Consider the following 20952-nt stretch of genomic DNA (forward strand, 5'->3'; position numbering starts at 1 on the left):
AACCTGTATGAGGAATCGTATCAGTCAGAACACTCTAAATAATCTGATGCTGATTTCACTGGAGGGACTAGATCCAACAGATTTTAATTACAAAAAAGCTGCTGACAATTAGGTTTCTAAGAAGAAGAGAAGAATTAATGTATAGAATTTTAAGCTGTGAACATTACAAGGTTTTTCATTACTTAATGAGAAAATAAGAAAAATCCTAGTCTTGTTTGTTATAATTACTATATAAAATATTATCCTTGTTTGAAGTAATTTCTAATAAAATTACTATTTTAATTTCTTATGAAAAAGGATCTTTCTTAACTCATTCAAAATTTTTGTATGCCCAGCTAATGCTTCATTCCACCCAGCTGGTAAAAATTTCTGGGGAGAACACTGAATGTTATTATTTTTCTTTACATATACTCTACATACGCTTTCCATCTTTTTTCATTGCTTCGTCTTCCATCAGACATTTTTCTGAATTACTTTTTACAACTCCTAATCTAGGGATAAGCTCCCCTGTAACATCAGTTATTTCTCTAAAACAATCAGGGAAAAGGATTTAATATTCAACACGAAATACTGATGTTTTCTGGTTGGCCAAGTGGTTAGCATATCTGCTCACCAGCCAAGAGGTTGCGGGTTCGAATCTCATCATGGACATGGATGTTTGTGATTGTCTGTGAAAATACTAGTGGTGGTGGTGGGTGGTAGATAGCGTTAGTGTAGTTGCGGTTCATTGTGGTTGGTGGAGTGAGTGGTGGAGACAGAGAGTTGTAGAGTAGGTGCCCTTCCTCGATGAGTCTTTGGACTCCTTGGAGGTATCATGTAATAATAATAATAAATACGAGGTTAATGGCAGGCAATATCAAGTAGAGTGATATGGGCAAATAATAGAATGGGGAAACTGGTGAACAGATGGTATCAATGGCAATATCATATTGAAAATGAGGATATTAGGAAAGAATTTGACATTGTTAGCATCCAGGAATGTGTTAGTAGAGCTAATTTCAGGTAGTATGGTCACTTAAACAGAATGGGAGAGGAAAGATTAGCAAAACAAGTGTTCTCTGCCAGGTTGTCAGGAAAAAGACCCAAGGGAGACCAAGATATATTTGGATTGATGTGGTAAAAAATGCCTTAGAAGACAGAAATATAAAACCTGATAATGTTGGAGTCTTGACAGGTTACAAATTGATTTGGAGGAAAATTGTTGATAGTAAGGATGTATGTTCTTCATGTAGTATCATAATATCCTATGCACCTCTTGAGAGTACGTGTCAGGAATTTGATGATGGTGATAATGATCGTTGTTCTACCCCATAATATTACTTTCTTCAATTTCTTGGCAGCTTTTGTTTAGATGTTTTTCCTTCTTTCCTAGCCTGTCATTGGAAATCTGCACTCACTTGTCTAATCCTTTCTTTGTTTCTCTGATGTTTCATTTTTCTTCTTTCTTCTGCTATTTGAATAGCTTCTTCTGACAACCATTTCTTTCTTCACCAGTTCCAATTTTCCTTGATAAATGCATCTTATATTCCATGTTCCTGTTTTATGTAAATCAGTAAAGTGGAGGCATCCATCTTCTTCTAAGATTAACTCTATGAGAAGTTGAACTTCCAGAAGGCTTTGTTCCAGCTTCATCATTCTTGTTAATTTCATTGGAAGTTCCTTTCTGGAGAAGAACCCAGTAGGCCATTTTAATACCTTTTTAACTTGGATGTACCATCTTCCTGCACTATATTACAATAACTTAAGCATCTGTTCATAAGATTTTCTTGGCAGAATATATACAGAAGTGGTTTGCCATTGCTTTCTTCTGTGTTTGTTTAGCCTACTAGTAAGGCTAAACAAACTGCAAGAGATGAAGAAAAATAAAATAGGAAACATTTGGGTGGGGGGCAGGAGCAAGAAGGAAAGAAGAGTAGCGACCCGAGTACAGATAATATGTATATATTTTACATGAAATAAGGCATGGGGTTCGCCACTCCTGTACTCACTAAAGTGAGGGATGTTAGTTTCATTGAATATGAATCCCAAGGATTTTGATGCTGTAGGGATTATCATTGGTATTTTTAAAATAATTCACACATCCAGAATATCCTTCTCCTCAGTTTTTATCATCTTTATCACTGCTTTTGTACTTTTGTGAGACTCTTTTCTCTGGTGGGTATTAAATATTCAAGTAAATTTGACAGAACTCTCATGGAACTAAGCATATATGAAACTGTAAAATGCAAACATGCAAGTGACATATTTATTTAAGATTTTTACAGGCATTATTTTCATTATAAACTTCTCCATCTAGAATTATAGAAAACATTTAACTTCTTTATCTTTGCTGTTACCTGCTTTTTTTTTTTTTTTCTTCTAGTTTCAAGAAAAATATACAACATTCTAAAGAAGAGTATTTAAAGAAAATTATTGCAGATATTCCCAAAAAGCAAGTAAGTTTTTATATTAAATATAGTTCTTTTAAGATATAATGAATCGTCCAAGATGATAATTTGCTGTATGATTGTAAATCTAAGTAGATAATATTTGCACTCCGATCAATAGACTGTTAATTTAGATTTGATGTTTGTGAATGTTTGAGTGATAGAATTCACTGCACACTGAAATCACCTTCCTGTATATTGGATGCCTGAAAAAGTATTGTGTCTTTGATCTCTAGAGCAGGATTCTCAGATTAGCCCTTGGACATAAAAGAATTATAAATAAAACATGTAAAGTAAAATCAGTAATTATAAGGTTAAAAAAAAAAATTGTATGCTGTGCAGTTTCTCTTTAATTTGGATTAAAAATCATGTTTAATATATGGAGATCATTCTCATAAACTATTTTTAGAAAGAGGATTAATATATTTAAGAGATGGATATTTTTATGTATACAAAAGTTTTTAAGATATTACTGAAGTGCTCATTCAGATGTACTTCATTATTAACATAACCTAGCATGCCCTTCTCACTCATGATGTTCTTTTCACCTATTCAGCTGCTAACTTGGTACTACCCACCCCTAGAATACTGCTCTCATATTTGGAATAGTGCACTAAAAACTTCTCAAAAAAATCTTGATGCCATTCAAAAAAGGAGTAGTTCAGCTGATCAGTGATCTCTCTGACTCACTAGCCACTGTCTCACAGACAGTGTGTTGCTGTACTATGACTTTCCTACACATACCTTCATGACACTTTCACAGAACTGTCATCTGTCATTCTCCTAATTTCTGTTAACAACAATAACACAAGCAGCAACTGGCTAATATCCGTTTACAGTTCAACTGCTAATCCACAGGACCTTCCACTCTCACTCATCTTTCATTTCATTCATCTCTGAGATCTGGAACAGCCCTCCCCATGAATTATTTTCCTAAGACTGCAACCTCCAGCTCTACAAAAAAACATTAACAAAGTTCTTCTCTCTTAACCCCTGTCCTCACACAGCATCAGTTTGTTGTGGGTTCTGTTGTTGTTTGTTGTCGTGTGGGGGTTCTCCCTAATTTTCTTCATCCGTCTCTTAGGATTGGTTGAGGTTGTGCCCTCCAATGAGAGACTTCTAAGTGTGTATTTTTTGACTGTAGATCCGTGTGTGTTCACAGACCAGTTTGCCTGTTCTAAAGGACAAAAACTCCCAGTTTCTAGAAGAAAAAACTCTATACCTCTGTATGAGACCAGCTAACTCGCCTTTAGTCAAAAGAGACCAGATAAAGGTTCCTCACATCATAGACGGGATTCGAACCTAGGTCTTTCCGATCAAAGGATTAGTCTATACTGACTGAGCTATGGAGGCTCTTGTTGGTTCTGAGACCCTTGTATAGGAGCAATATAAAATATGCATATATGCCCCCACACACAGTCATTTCAAGAATAAAAATGATTCAATATTGGCACTAGAAAACAACATTTGAAACAAACAAAAACAAAAAAAAAATATTTTGATGTGACAGTTTTATATGTTAAGTTTTTGTATGGAAAGCTGTATAACTGAGAGGAGACATCCACATAGCCTTTAAAGGAATGCAGAGAACTTCTGACTTAACGTCCAATTCTCACCTTCTCGTGGTGCACCCTGTTGGATATCTACTTGGATACTGAACGAGCGAGGATGGACTGGCAATTTGGGTTTTAGCCGACCAAATTGTATTCTTATTGGTTAAACCAAAATATAAAATGATGGTACAACATGACAAAATGTCAAGCCGGCTGGGGCGTCGCCTGGTTAAACAAGGCCCCGTTGTTTTCGCCAGGGAACCAGGGCGAACAGCGAAAAGTCAGCTACTAGGACAAATCTGAAAACACATCCCAACTCAACATCACCAGAGTTAAAGATCGGTACTATCAACATAAGAAGCCTGAATGGCAAAGAAATGGAGCTAGCTGAGGAATTAGATAAGTACCAGATCGACATAATAGGGGTGACTGAAACAAAAAAGACAAAAACTGGTGAGATCTTTCTGAGCAATAAAAACAAAATGTTATATTCAGGCAATGACAATCAAGGAAAAGAAGAAGTAGCCATGGTATTCAACACAAAATACGAGGCTTATCTTCTTCAATGGCAGTCAGTCTCAAGTAGAGTAATATGGGCAAATATGAGAATGGGGAACTGGACAATGAGACTTATTTGTGCCTATGGTCCCACAGAAGTTTCTACTAAGGTAGAAGTGAAGGAATTTTTTGAGGCTTTTAGAAAAAGCAACTGACACAATGAAAAAGGAAAAGTTGGTCCTTGTTGGAGATCTAAATAGCAGAGTAGGAAATTATTGTGAGACATACAAAAATATTTTGGGAAAATTTGGAGAAAAGAGCAAAGCTAATAATAATGGCAAATATCTGTTGGATTTCTGCTCAGGACATGGACTGGTTATTACTAACACCAGGTTCCAACATAAAAATGTGCACAAATTCACATGGAGAGAAAAGGCAAGGAATAAGAAAAGTCTCATTGACTATGTTATTGTTGATAGTAATGTTTTCTCCCTGGTACAGGACACCAGAGTGTACAGAGGATTTGAAATTGGAAGTGATCACTATTTAGTCTTGAGCAGGATAAAATTGAATTTCACATTGAAAAGAATAACATGTAAGAAAGTTTTAAAGCGAATAAAAGTTGAGCAGCTCTCAGATGTGAACAGTAGACTAAAATACACAAAGATTATTGAAGAAAAAATGAAAGAGTTTGAGAACAGGAACCAAAGCGAATAAAAGTTGAGCAGCTCTCAGATGTGAACAGTAGACTAAAATACACAAAGATTATTGAAGAAAAAATGAGAAAGTTTGAGAACAGGAACCAAACCTTGGAGATTCAATGGCAAGCCTTGAAGAAAGGCTTGCCACTGAATAGAAACAAGAATCAAAAAATTAGAACTCCATGGTAGACACAGGAAGTTAAAGAGGCAGTGAAGGAAAAGAAGAAAGCACATCAAAAGTTCCTAGCAAATAAGTCAGCTTGTGCTCTTAGAGAATACAGAGACAAATGCAAGAATGCTAAACACTGTGTAAAACTAGCTAAACAAAAGTCATGGGAAGACTTTGGCAAGAATATAGAAAATAAATATCAAGAAGGTGGCAAAATGTTCTGGAGATTGTTGAAGAAGCTTAGGAATGGAGGAAAGAGTGCTGTAAAAGGAGTTAGAGATGATAAAGGTGACATGAAAAATGCGAGAAAAAGATATCCTTGAAGTATGGAGTAATTATTTTGAAAAACTGCTAAATGAAACAAGCAGTGATGACAGCACAGTGGTAAAAAACACTGACCAGGCATGCAGTCAGGAATACATATCCATACTTGAAGTAGAAAAAGCCATCAAAGGCTTGAAATGTGGAAAGGCAGCAGGAGTAGATGATATTCGACCAGAAATGCTGAAGTATGGTGGTATAAGAGTCTTACAGTGGCTGCACTGCATAGTTCAGAAAGCCTAGATGGAGGGACAAATTCCCGATGATTGGAGTAGAGCTCTCATAGTTCCCATATATAGAAATAAAACTGAATGTGAAAATTACAGAGGTATTTCCACTACTGAGTGTTCCTGGCAAGATCTATGCAAGTATACTTGAGAAACGGTTGAGAAGAATTGTGGAAGAAAAGCTTGGTGAAGAACAAGCTGGATTCAGGCCAAATAGAGGATGTCAGGATCAGATATTCACTTTACGACAAATAGTCGCGAAAGAATGGGAATATAACAAAGATCTGTATTTAAGTTTTGTTAATTTGGAAAAAGCATATGACAAGGTGCTAAGAGAGAAGCTATTCAATACGCTACATTTATATGGTATCAATGGGGCATTATATCAAGCAATACTTAGTCTTTATTTGAGTTGTAAGTCAACAGTTAGAATTGAAGGAAGTACAGGAAGATGGTTTAATGTTAAATCTGGTTTGAGACAAGGATGTACATTATCCCTTCTGTTATTCATTATCTATATGGATCACTTTTTGATGGAAAGTGGTACGATTTTTAGTGAAGATGGTAAATTAAATATAGAAATAGACAACAGAATCAGCATAGCTGGTATGGTGGGAAGTCAATTGAATAAATTCATATGGAATAAGAGAGAAGTTAGTCGGAACACTAAATTAGATAGAAGACAGTGTTCAAACCAGTTTTAACTTATGGATCTGGGAGCTGGGTCAGAAGTAAAACACTTGACCAAAGACTAGAGACCATGGATATGGGAGTCCTGAGAAAGATTTGAGGCATGACCAGATGGCATCAATGGCAATATCATATTTAAAACAAGGATATTAGGAAAGAACTTGATATTGTCAGCATCAAGGAATGCATCAGCAGAGCTAATCTCAGGTAGTATGGTCACTTAAACAGAATGGGCGAGGAAAGATTAGCAAAACAAGTGTTTTCTGCCAGGTTGGCAGGAAAATGGCCCAGAGGAAGACCAAGATATAACGGATTGATATGGTACCAAGTGCCTTAGACGATAGAAATATAAAATCTGATAATGTTGGAGTCTTGATAAGTAACAGACTGATTTGGAGGAAAATTGTAGATAGGAAGTTAGTGATGATGTAATTTTTTTTTTCATGTAGTACTATCATATCCTGTACACCCCTTGAGGGTACATGGCAGGAATTTGATGATGATGATGATGAGTTTTGTATGTAACAGTGGTTACAAAATTGTAACTTTGTAAAAAAAATTGTTACATACAAAGTTGACTGAATCAATTTATAAACAGACATAACATCATTGTCAGTTTTTAAAAAGATCAATTGAAATCGTGTTTATTATTAATTAGTATGGTTTTTAATTATGGAGAAATAAATTGTGTTTCGTATTGTGTATGGTTTTAAAATTATGGACAAATAAATTGCATTTAATATTAAGTGTATTGTAGTTTATACAAGCATATTTATACAAATGATATCTAGGTATGTAATTATATTAATTTTCCCTCTAGTACTTTTGTTTTTTTTTGAATCTATTTTTTATCCAATTATTTAGAATGAATAAAAAATAGGAGGTAGATTTAAGTCATCATGGATATAGTGAGTAATGGTTATAACAAGCAAATTTTGTCAGGCCTCTGGTGTTTGTTATATAACGTTCAACTGTATATGTAAAAGTAACTTTTAGCAAAGCTCAGAATATAGAAGATAAATATAAAGTGGCAAAATGACTTAGTAACAGGAAAGAGTGCCACAAAAGTACAAAACAGTGATGAAGATGATATAAAAATGTTTCTAGCAGTAGAACATTGTCAGAAAATGTCCAGGAGGCATGCAATCATGACTCGTTTTGTCATTGGAAGAAAAAAAAGTTTATTAGTAGTCTGAAATTTGGAAAAGCATTTGAGATAGTAACATTCAGCCAGAAAATTGAGCATTTAGGAGATTTGATAATTAAGAAAGGCTAGTCATTAAGTTGAATTCTAGATAATTGCTTTAGATCCCTCATAGTACTTGTCTGTAAAAAAGCAGAATAAAATTAATGAGAGAATTGCAGAAGAAATTTCCATACTGAGTGTTCTCTATGCAAGCGTACTATATAAGAAGCTAACTGGGGAAGAAAAACTTGAGATAAAACACGTGTCAGAGACCAGTAGTCACAATAGGCTTATAATAGGAATCTATAGATAAACATTTTAGAGAGGAAACTAAAACAAAAAGACAGACAAAGAATAATAACATCTGAAATGAAGTTTATGAGAAAAAACTGCAAAGTATACTCTATTCGATCACAAAAGAAATTAAAAAATTATGAAAGAATTAAACCAGGAATCAGTAATAGAAAAAAATTAAAAAAATATAAACATAAATGGATGGAACATGTTGAAAGAATGAAAACAGAAAATTACCAAAACAAGACAAGCCTTAACCCCCCAACCGGCCTGATGTCTTTAGACGTCGAGATAAATCTGGATACGAAGCTCTAAAACCCATTGAATAACATGGATAAGAAGTGCAATTTGGTGTCACTATTTCATCCACATTGGCCAGTAGAGAGGTTAAATTACCAACCATTAGGAAAAAGAAAACCAAGACATCCTCTTAAGAGATTCAATGATGACTTCTAAGGCCGGAACAGGCCACTCTAGGCCTAAATCCTTGACACACATGATGAGGACGATGAGAAGAAACAAAAAAAAAAGTTGGAGAGATGTAAATTTTTTTGTAAAAAACAAATTAATGAAATTGTATATGCCTGTTTCATGAGTTTTTGTATTACTTTTAAGCCTAATTTAACAGGAGGTAAAGTGGTCTTGATTGTCTACTTTGAAAAATTTGTCTGATTTGCTTTAAATTAAATCCAGGAAGAACTCATACTGATAAAACTTAACTGTGAAGAAAATTAAGGATACAAATTGAAAGCCTTCTGCAATAGTCCTGATTGGTGATTTGTTTAGAAAAAAATTCTAGATACACTTTGTTCTCAGGTTTTGCTTGCTGACTACTTTAAAAGATTATTTATTTGAGAAATTTGCACTGAATGACGTTAGATTTGTACTAAACATTGTGATAATAAACCATTTTCTTTAAAAAAAGAATGCTAGCTTGCTTGTGAATAGCTAGTATTCTTCTTTCCAACTAACAGACTCCAGATTCAAAAACCGCCACAAGCATGGATGTTTGTGATTGTCTTTAGTTGGGAGATGGATTTCATTGCCTGGTGTGATGCCACCACCTCACTTATGAGAGGCCTGACTTGGCTTGAAAAAGTTTCATGTATGGTCTTCAGAGCAGAGCTTCTGAAATATAAACTACACTTGTAAAAAAAAAAGTCAATGGACACTCCTGTGGGCAAGGTGCATTGTGCCATGTAACGAGTCACACGTTTGTAGCTGGTATAAATTGGAGGAAAGTGATGCTTCCAAGTCAGTGCAACTGTGTCTGGGTGAAATGGCTGTGAAAAGGGAACTGGCAGAGTTCGAAAGAGGCATTGTGATAGGATGCCACATTGCAGGCCTATCTGTTTGGCAAACTGTTGACAACTTGGGCTATCCTAGGTCAACAATCAGTGATGTCATACTGAGATGGAAGCACTAGTCAACTGCAAGTGCTATTCACAGTGGACGACCCATCACACTCACTGAATGTGAGTGTAGGGTGCTACAAAGCATATGTAAAACTGCCATTCATTGGCTGACAATATTCAGAACAGAGGCTCACAACCTAGGTTTCCATGGTAGGACTGCATTATGCAAACACCACATTATCTGAATCAACATGCAGCATTGTCTTCGGTGGTGCAAAGAGCATGTACAGTGGGACATGGAAAGATTTTAAAAGAGGTATATCGTGAGTAGACATATCGATACAAAATTAATAACGGAAAAAATTCACGTTTTCCGTTATTAATTTTGTATGGAAAGATTGCAATGCTCTGTTATAGAGCATTGAATCGCATTACACTCGCTACTGAGCAGATGGACAGGTGTGGTGATGCCTGGTGAACATCTCTTACCGGAGTGCGTAAATCTAAGTATGAAATTCAGGGGGTGTTGGTGTGATGGTATGTTCCTGTTTTACCTGGTTTGGCCTTGGACCTCTGTGTTTCCACAAATATTGAACTACGAGAGGTATCCGAACAGTGTCATAAGGTTGCTGCTGTAATTGTGTAGTTTGTGATCATGAACGTCATCACACTTGACTGGCTTCCACAGAGCCCTGATCTCAACCCTATTGAACATCTGTGGAATGAATTGGAGCACTGGGTGAGGTCAAGGGGCATCCACTCCACAATAGTCCAGGACCTCATTACATGCCTACAGGAAGAATAGTCCAAAATTCCTATCGATTGCTATCATACACTCATGGAAAGTATGCCCCTGTAGGATTGCTTCGGTCATCACAGTGAAAGGAGTTCCTACATCTTGTTAAGATGGGCACTGTGGCTGTTTGTTCTTCACACTATGGTGTCTGTTGACTTCTTTCCAAGCAGTGTATATTTTATGCATTAAGGGAACAGTTGCTACTCAGACAACTTTCATTGTTTATTAAGGGCTTATTACTTGTATATTGAAAACTATTTATGCATCAGTTTAGTTCTCATCTCCATTAGCATAGCCCCTGCTGATGAGACTTCAGTAGTGTTGATACCAGTCTGCTTAGTTACTGGTTTTGACTACATAATACATGGTAATATGTGTATATGTTTAAATTAAATGATAGAATACTAGGGTAATTTGATGTAAGTTCAGCAACCTCTATAGATATACAGCTAGCCTAGTTGTGATACTTTATTGCAAACTTTTGTGTGCTCATGCTTGGTAATGGACTGCAACAAGAATATGATCTTCTGTCAAGTATAATTTATTATACAGTATTTATTACACTGTATAGTTCAGAAGGTGTGGACAGAGGGATGAATTCCAGATGATTGGAGTAGAGCTCTCATAGTACCCATATATTAAAAAAGGGAAATAAAACAATGTGAGAATTACAGAGGTATTTCTCTACTGAGTGTTCCTGATATATGCAAGTATACTTGAGAAACGGTTGAAAAGAATTGTGGAAGAAAAGTTGGTGAAGAACAAGCTGGATTCAGGCCAAATAGAGACTGTCAGGATCAGATCTTCACTTTACGACAAATAGTTGAGAAAGCATGGGAATATAACAAAGATCTGTATTTAAGTTTTGTCAATCTGGAAAAGGCATATGACAAGGTGCCAAGAGAGAAGCTATTCAATATGCTACAGTTATATGGTGTCAATAGGCCATTATATCAAGCAATACTCAGCCTTTATTTGAGTAGTTGTAAGCCAGCAGTTAGAATTTAAGGAAGTACAGGAAGATGATTTAATGTTCAATCTGGTGTCAGACACGGATGCACGTTATTCACTCTGTTATTCATTATCTATATGGATGTCACATTATGAAGGAAAGTGGTATTAAGCCTGATATCAAAATTGGGGATGTTAATCTCAGCTGTTTGCTTTATATGGATGATGTTATACTTCTAAATAAATCTGCAAGATTCCCTGACTAAATTGAATAACTGTTGTAATAGATTTGGTATGAGGTCAGCAATAACAAGACAATGAAAATGGGTAGAAGCATTGAAAATATCAACTGCATTATGAATGACTAAAATTAACACATGTGAACCACAGTAGTAGGTTTTTTTTTATTAATACGTGAATATTTCGTCCTAGGTATCTCAGGACATCATCAGTACAGTAGAACAATACTAGGAATGACACAAAGGATGGGGTGCATACATACAATGGAATCCAAATTGTGTGCAGTGGCGTGTTGCTGCCTGAACTTAAATTAGATTAAATTGAATTAAATTAAATTAAAATTAAATTACAGGTAAGTTATTTTTACACAATTTTGTATGACAATTTCCCACACTTTAGGGATGGCAAGAACATCATTGCAGTTTAGATTTGGTCTTTGAAGTAGGGCTTCAGCACGTTCTTTATATAAGTGTTCATATTTATATGAAGATCTGTGTAGGTGTTTTGTCTTTTCGCAGTGGATCTTGTGGTTTGGGTTTTCAACTCTGTGTTAAGCGAGGCCTGATTTTTGCATTTTGATGAGGCAGATATGGTCTTGATGTTTCAGAATGCATTTAAAAACTGATCTGCCTGTCTGTCCATAATAAGAGAGTTTATGGGAGCATGGAACCTCGTATACACCAGGTAGTAGCATAGGTGAAAGTTTGTCTTTGGGCGAAGGTAACAGATTGTGGATCTTGTTGATGGGTTTGTAGGTGGCAGTAAGATTGTATTTCTTCATAATTTTCGAGAGCCGTTCGGAGATGCCTTTGATATAAGGTATGGGGAATCCTATGTGCTTGTTCTTGTCTAGATTGATGTGTAGAGAAGTTGCTGATGATTTTTTGAGTTGGTTTGGGATTGTATCCATTTAGAGTGTTTATTATTTTTTGGCTGTGTTTTTGATTATTTCCAATTCTTGTTTTAGAGAATCCTCGGAGGAGCAAAATCTGTGCGCTCTGGTTATCAATGATTTAATGATGCCAGATTTTTGAGAGGGATGGTGAGCAGAAGTATGGTGAATGTAGCGACTTGAAAATGTCGGCTTGCAATAGACAGAGGTGGAGATGGAACCGTTTTCTTTTCTTTGGATGTGTAAATACAGAAAGGAAATGCCCTGTGGGGATTCTTTTTCTAATGTAAATTTGATGTGTGGATGAAGAAGGTTGATTTTTTCTAAAAACTGAAGTAGCTCTTGTTTGGAATGACTCCAGACTGTGAATATATCATTGACATATCAAAGCCAGAGTTTTGGTTTGGGTTTAAATGCAAGAATTTTTTCTTCAAGTTGTTCTATAAACAGGTCTACCAGGTTGTGTAACAAGGGGGACCCCATTGCTGTTCCCTCCTCTTGCTTGTAGATTTTTCCTTTCCAAGTGAAGTAACCGGAAGTGATAACAAATTTGAAAAGTTCAACAATATCCGATGGAAATTTTTGATTTAACAGGTCTAGTTTCTTTATGGGGGATATTGGTGAAGAGAGAGAGAGACGATATCGAAGCTAATTAGCATGTCAGTTTTCAGCAGTTGAAAGTCTTTTATTTTGGCATGAAATTCTGTGGAATTTTTTATTGAAGAGGTTGAATGGCCTATGTGAGGACGGAGAAGGTTGGATAAGAATTTTGATAACTTGTAAGTCGTGCTGCTAATTGAATCGACGATAAGTCTGAGTGGGACGTTGTTCTTGTGAAGCTTGGGTAAACCGTATATTCTCAGAGGTCTAGCATGATATGTCTCGAGTTTTTTTTTTGAAGTTTCTTCATCTAAAGACTTTTATTTCATCAAGTAACTTGTTCAGTTTGTTCAGCTGTCTTTTTTTTGTGGGATCATAGTCAAGTTTTTGCATAAGTATTTTGGTCTCAGAGTAATAGATTCATTTTTTGGTCATATGAAACAGTATCAAGAACCACTGTGGTATTTCTTTTGTCGGCTCTGGCGATGCTTATGTTTTTTATTATTTTTTAAGGAAGTAAGAGCCTTCAATTCTGAAGGTGGAATGTTTAAGACTGAAGGTTTGACATTGAAAATTATTTTTGCTCTTTCGAAATGAAGTTTGTTGGCTTCAATACTGGGAAGGTGGCTGATGTTTCTTTCAATATTGTGTATGAAATCTAGATATGAGAGACGTTTAGGGGGAATGGCAAACTTATGGCAAAATGGGTGGGTAACTTATCTAACCGCCCGCTAGAACATTTAATTCATCTTGTGTTAGTGGGCGGTTAGATAAGTTACCCACCCATTTTTCGGTCGGTAATTTATTGATATTTTTCTTAGATCGATTTAACAGGTTAAGGTATTTTTTCTGTAGGTTAATATTGCTTTTATCGAAAGCTTTGATCCCGAGTTTTTTGAGACACTAATAATCAATTGTAGCAACTCTTGATTTAGCATGTTTGACAAATCTGCTTCTAGTTCTATAATTTTTTAATTATTTGTTGCCAATTTATGTTTGGAATCTCGTAGCTGATTCAGCAGTAGTGAATGGCTTGCTTTTTGATAGATTTTATGGGCACTTGGTGATTTAATCACTTCCTTTAGCTTGGCGAACATTGGAATAAGTTTATTGCATCTGCACTTTTTTTAAAAAGAGATACGGGCACATAGTTTACCCCCTGTTTCAGTTGTAGTTTACCTAGTAAGTCCGTCTTCTGTGCTGTCATTTCCCCATCAACCAGATCCACAACCTGTTACCTTCGCCCAAAGATAAACTTTCACCTATGCTACGACCTGGTGTATACGAGGTTCCATGCTCCTGTAAACTCTCTTATTATGGACAAACAGGCAGATCAGTTTTTAAACGCATTCAGATTATCAAGACCATATCCGGCTTATCAAACCGCAAAAATCAGGCCTCGCTCAACACAGATTTGAAAATCCAAACCACAAGATCCACTGGGAAAAGACAAAACTCCTACACAGATCTTTATATAAATATGAACGCTTATATAAAGAAAGTGCTGAAGCCCTAAAGTATGGGAAATTGTCATACAAAATTGTGTAAAAATAAGTTAACTGTAATTTAATTAATTTAATTCAATTTAATCTAATTTAAGTTCAAGCCGCAACATGCCACTGCATGCAATTTGGATTCCATTGTACTGTTGATGTCCTAAGATACCTAGGACGAAATATTTACGTATTAATAAAAAAAATAAAAAAAAGCCTACTACTGTGGTTCTTCACCTGTGTTAATTTTAGTCATGAATTCTCCACAGGTTTCTCTATATAATCGTGCATTATGAATGGAGAACCTATAGAACAAGTAAAACATTTCAGCTACTTAGGCACAATTTGTAGTGAAGATGATAAATTAATATGGAAATAGACAACAGAATCAACAGAGCTGGTATAGTAGGAAGTGAACTGAATAAATTTATATGTAATAAGAGAGAAATTAGTCAAAACATTAAATTAGCTGTATACAAGACAGTGTTCAAACCAATTTTAACCTATAGATCTGAGAGCTGGGTTAGAAGTAAAACACTTGACCAAAGACTAGAGACCGCAGATATAAGAGAGTCCTGAGAAAGATTAAGGGCATATACAGATAGCATCAATGGCAATATCATATTAAAAATGAGGATATTAGGAAAGAACTTGAAATTGTCAGCATCCAGGAATGTTAGCAGAGCTAATCTCAGGTGGTATGGTCGCATAAACAGAATGGGAGAGGAAAGATTAGCAAAAGAAGTGTTCTCTGCCAGGTTTGCAGGAAAATGACCCAGAGGAAGACCAAGATGGATTATTACAGTAAAACGTGCCTTTGAAGATAGAAATAGAAGATCTGATGATGTTGGAGTCTTGATAGGTAACAGATTGATTTGGAGGAAAATTGTAGATAGGAAATTAGCAATGATGTAAATTTTTCATGTAGTACTATCATATCCTTTACACCCCTTGAGGGTACATGCCAGGAATTTGATGATGATGGTGATAATTTATTATCATTTACAAGTCCCGTTGCCTATGTTTCAATTCCTGCATAACAACACCACTTTAAATGTGATTTATAAGGAAGCTCTCTCTGATGAGTCAGTTACAAGAGTCTTCTTTCCCTTGTCAGCTGTAATTAAGTTTTTCCTTCTCTCGAGAGATCCATGTTATTGAAACAGATGCTATTTTGACATTCAAAATTTACTACTTTGGGAACAGAATGGTATAGTTTCTAAAGCACATATTAAACATAGATTAAATGTTTCAAATGCATATTTTTGTAGACATTTCTTTAATGATTCTTGTGTTTTTGAAGCTTTTACGGTTTCAAATAGTTAGTATTTTTAATTTTCACAGTCTCTGTTAAAACATTAGATCAAAATATCATTGCATTTAAAAGTATACAAGATGTAACATACGGTAAAATTTTTTTTTTCAAACCACCTTATTTTTACTTTTCTAGGAGGTGCCTTTTTCATGCGAAGAAAATAAACTATCAGAAGTTGTTCAAATCATGAAAATTGAGGTCTGTGAATGGTGGAAAATTGGCTGTTCAGCAGTCAGTTATGCAGTGTATCCATTTTATTAATGATATCAAAATTTTGAATTGCTATTTATCACTAGTAGAATTTACTGTATTTGAATTTCTTTAGTTTATTATATAAAATTGCTTTGACTTTTTAAATTATGTTTGCACACCATTAATTTTTAGTATTGGCTTTGTAAATGTACTGAGATTTCATTAATGCAGTATTAATTTACATATTATTGTAAGTATTGATATTAAAATATTAAATGATGACTTCTAAGGCTGGAACAGGCCAATCTAGGCCTAAATCCGTTATATGCATGATGATGATGATGATTCATATTACTCATAATTTATCTTGATTAAGAAATTATCCATATGCTATAGTCAAGTAACAAGTAACAAATGTTTGTACTAGGAAACTTCAGAGGGAATTCTAAAAGTGATTTGGCATAGCACTCTTTCCAGCCAACTATTACACTTACCAATGTTGTGTCCAGAAGGGGTGATATTATATGTTGCGGCACTATCAAGGCCATATTATGATCAGGAGACTGGATTCTCTCTCACTCACGTCTTCAAGCCTTTCAGCCCTTAATTGATGCCCCCCTATTTTGCAGTTCTACTCCTCCAGTGGAATGAAAGGCAGTATAAAAATTATAACAGACTGCAGATTGAAGAAAAGGCTCCAACACAAAAATCATAAACAAAAAAAATCTGTACAAAACACATGCTTCCATATTTACTTCATCAATATTTGCCTTTAATACAAACATAAATTATATGCACCACTATATACAGACTGAACTTGACCCATGGTCTTTAATAGAACTTTACTTTGTAGCTACAACAATTGTCTTCCACCTATGCAAACTATATGCTACATGACCCTTCACATGATTAATATACTGGTGCATTTGTTGTGATCAAAAGGAGAGGATTTCAAATCTGGGATCCCATCTTTTTGATAATCTGTAGCTCAAAATTTCCTCATCCGATTTGCTGAATTTTGTTTTCTGTGGTCATTATTTTCTGGTACGTAGCCTCAATGGGAATGTAATACTACACAATGAAGTTTGCATTATTACTATCTTATCAGTGGTGTGTTTTTTTAGATTAATCTATTTGTCAGATCTTGAATACTTATAAGACTTGCATTTTAGTCTTCTGACTACTTACAGCATTAATCCATGTATATCTGATCTTCCTCAGGGTCTTTTATGCTGTCATCTTGGCATCATGCACATAATTTGCTAACCTTTCCTCTCCCATTAGGTTTAAGTGACTATGCCATTTTAGATTACCTCTGTTCATATGAAAGAAAATGTTCTTGAATACTAATAATCTCAAATTCTAATATCTTAATTTTTTTCATATAATTGATGCCATTCATTCACTCTCCTAATTTTTCTTAGAATCTCTCACATCTGTGGTCTGATCATCTGTTTTCTTTCTAATCCAGCATACAAATCTCTAATAAGAGAAATCACAGGAACATATAGGAACAAAAATAGTAATTAAGATTACTATTTTTTTTTGGAATGATCATTAATATGAATGACTGTTTATCTAACTTCCATTGTGTGTGTGTGTATGTGTGTGTGTTGATTTTCTGTAAATAGGAAGATAATGAACCATTTGAAAGATTGGCTAATGTTTTTAGACAGGGAAGGACAATTGATTCTTTATTTTTTTTTTCTATTAGTGTGTTTTAAGAGTTAGCTGTTAGGAAACACATCATTTGCATAACATAACCATATCATTTGCATGATAATGCATCCAAGTTTGAAAATAATATAAGTGCGTGTGCTGTCTTTACCCTTCTCCCTTCCGGTAGCCACTTAAAAAATAGTATAAAAGATTTCATTCTTATTATATTTTGATAGTTAAAAAATGCTTTTCTTATGTAAGATAAATTAACACAGTTGATTGTGTGCAAATATTTCATGTTTAGATCATGAAATATTTGTCTAAAAATTATAACCTTTAGAGGTTGATTGTCCTCTCATACTTTTTGATTGGAATTTGTACACAAGCTGTGTTAATAAAAGTTTTAATGTGAAATATGTTTTTTAATTCGTAAGTCACCACTGGTTATGATCCTTAGTCAGTTCTCTTGTAGGCTATGGAGGTAGGCCTCCCAGTTATCTAGTTTCATTTCTTAAGCAATTCTGTTTGCAGTTCACACACACACATGCTCAGACATACTTTCTTTAATGCTTTATATATCTGTACATAAGTTGTCTTTATGTTAATATAAGCAGTCCAACTGTAATCCAAGTTCTGATATCTTTTAAGAATGTTATGAAAATTTATAAGTAAATCATAAAAACATTTACATATTTTATGGTCTAATTATTATGAAATTTGTATATGTATTCAAAGGGATTTTAAACACTTGCTTATTCCATATGCAAGTGTCAATTTTGTATGTAGCTGAGTTCAGGATTTCTAAATGGTTACTAATTAAGGGTCAAAGCTGTATAACTGAGAGGAGACCTCCACATAGCCTTTAAAGGAATGCGGAGAACCGACCAGGGCTTCTGACCTAATGTCCAATCCTCACCTTCTCGTGGTGCACCCTGTTGGGTATCTACTTTGATACTGAACGAACGAGGATGGGCTGGCAATTTGGGATTTAGCCGACCAAATTGTATTCTTATTGGTTAAACCAAAATAAAAAATGATGGTACAACATGACAAAATTTCATGCCGGCTGGGGCGTCGCCCGGTTAAACAAGGCCCCCGTTGTTTTCGCCAGGGAACCAGGGCGAACAGCGAAAAGTCAGCTACTGGAACAAATCTGAAAACAAACCCCAACTCAACATCACCAGAGTTAAAGATCGGTACTATCAACGTAAGAAGCCTGAATGGCAAAGAAATGGAGCTAGCTGAGGAATTAGATAAGTACCAGATCGACATAATAGGGGTGACTGAAACAAAAAAGACCAAAACTGGTGAGATCTTTCTGAGCAATAAATACAAAATGTTATATTCAGGCAATAACAATCAAGGAAAAGAAGGAGTAGCCATAGTATTCAACACAAAATACGAGGCTAATCTTCTTGAATGGCAGTCAGTCTCAAGTAGAGTAATGTGGGCAAATATGAGAATGGGGAACTGGACAATGAGACTTATTTGTGCCTATGGTCCCACAGAAGGTTCTACTAAGGTAGAAGTGGAGGAATTTTTTGAGGCTTTATAAAAAGCAACTGACACAATGAAAAAGGAAAAGTTGGTCCTTGTTGGGGATCTAAATAGTAGAGTAGGAAATGATTGTGAGACATACAAAAATATTTTGGGAAAATTTGGAGAAAAGAGCAAAGCTAATAATAATGGCAAATATCTGTTGGATTTCTGCTCAGGACATGGACTGGTTATTACTAACACCATGTTCCAACATAAAAATGTGCACAAATTCACATGGAGAGAAGAGGCTAGGAATAAGAAAAGTCTCATTGACTATGTTATTGTTGATAGTGATGTTTTCTCCCTGGTGCAGGACACCAGAGTGTACAGAGGATTTGAAATTGGAAGTGATCACTATTTAGTCTTGAGCAGGATAAAATTGAATTTCATATTGGAAAGAAGAACATGTAAGAAAGTTTAAAAGCGAATAAAAGTTGAGCAGCTCTCAGATGTAAACTGTAGACTAAAATACAGAAATATTATTGAAAAGAAAATGAAAGAGTTTGAGAACAGGAATCAAACCTTGGAGATTCAGTGGCAAACTCTGAAGGAAACATTGATTGATTCTGCCAGAGAGGCATGTGGTGAGGTTGTGTGCAAAGATAAAAAAATCAGAACTCCCTGGTGGACACAGGAAGTTAAAGAGGCAGTGAAGGAAAAGAAGAAAGCATATCAAAAGTTCCTGGCAAATAAGTCAGCTTTTACTCTTACAGAATACAGAGACAAATGTAAGAAAGCTAAACAGTGTGTAAAACTAGCTAAACAAAAGTCATGGGAGGACTTTGGCAAGAATATAGAAAATAAATATCAAGAAGGTGGCAAAATATTCTGGAGGTTGTTGAAGAAGCTTAGGAATGGAGGAAAGAGTGCTGTAAAAGGAATTAGAGATGATAAAGGTGAAATGAAAACAGGAGAAAAAGATATCCTTGAAGTATGGAGTAATTACTTTGAAAAACTGCTAAATGAAACGAGCAGTGATGACAGCACAGTGATAAAAAACACTGACCAGGCATGCAGTCAGGAATACATATCCATACTTGAAGTAGAAAAAGCCATCAAAGGCTTGAAATGTGGAAAGGCAGCAGGAGTAGATGATATTCGACCGGAAATGCTGAAGTATGGTGGTATAAGAGTCTTACAGTGGCTGCACTGCATAGTTCAGAAAGCCTGGACAGAGGGACGAATTCCCGATGATTGGAGTAGAGCTCTCATAGTACCCATATATAAAAAGGGAAATAAAACTGAATGTGAGAATTACAGAGGTATTTCCCTACTGAGTGTTCCTGGCAAGATCTATGCAAGTATACTTGAGAAACGGTTGAGAAGAATTGTGGAAGAAAAGTTTGGTGAAGAACAAGCTGGATTCAGGCCAAATAGAAGCTGTCAGGATCAGATCTTCACTTTACGACAAATAGTCGAGAAAGCATGGGAATATAACAAAGATCTGTATTTAAGTTTTGTCGATTTGGAAAAGGCATATGACAAGGTGCCAAGAGAGAAGCTATTCAATACGCTGCAGTTATATGGTGTCAATGGGGCATTATATCAAGCAATACTTAGTCTTTATTTGAGTTGTGAGTCAGCAGTTAGAATTGAAGGAAGTACAGGAAGATGGTTTAATGTTAAATCTGGTGTGAGACAAGGATGTACATTATCCCCTCTGTTATTCGTTATCTATATGGATCACATTATGAAGGAATGTGGTATTAAACCTGATATCAAAATTGGAGATGTTAATGTCAGCTCTTTGCTTTATGCGGATGATGTTATACTTCTAAATAAATCCGCTACAAGTCTGCAAGATTCTCTGACTAAATTGAATAGCTGTTGTAATAGATATGGTATGAAGGTCAGC

The 20952-nt window shown here is 35.3% G+C and overlaps 1 protein-coding gene across 1 annotated transcript in view; it reads left to right on the forward strand.

Moving 5' to 3' along the window:
• LOC150108244 (centrosomal AT-AC splicing factor-like) overlaps positions 1 to 20952 on the forward strand; it is a 107789-nt gene that overhangs the window by 35173 nt on the left and 51664 nt on the right. The window contains exons 4-5 of the mRNA XM_090415697.1: positions 2363 to 2435; positions 15843 to 15905. Coding sequence (XP_090271823.1) covers positions 2363 to 2435; positions 15843 to 15905 — 136 coding nt within the window. The remainder of the gene's footprint in view (positions 1 to 2362; positions 2436 to 15842; positions 15906 to 20952) is intronic.

Source organism: Typopeltis vanoorti, chromosome 3, assembly GCF_054136105.1.
Source record: "Typopeltis vanoorti isolate ZY-2024b chromosome 3, IOZ_Tvanoo_1.0, whole genome shotgun sequence".
Classification (NCBI taxonomy): domain Eukaryota; kingdom Metazoa; phylum Arthropoda; class Arachnida; order Uropygi; family Thelyphonidae; genus Typopeltis; species Typopeltis vanoorti.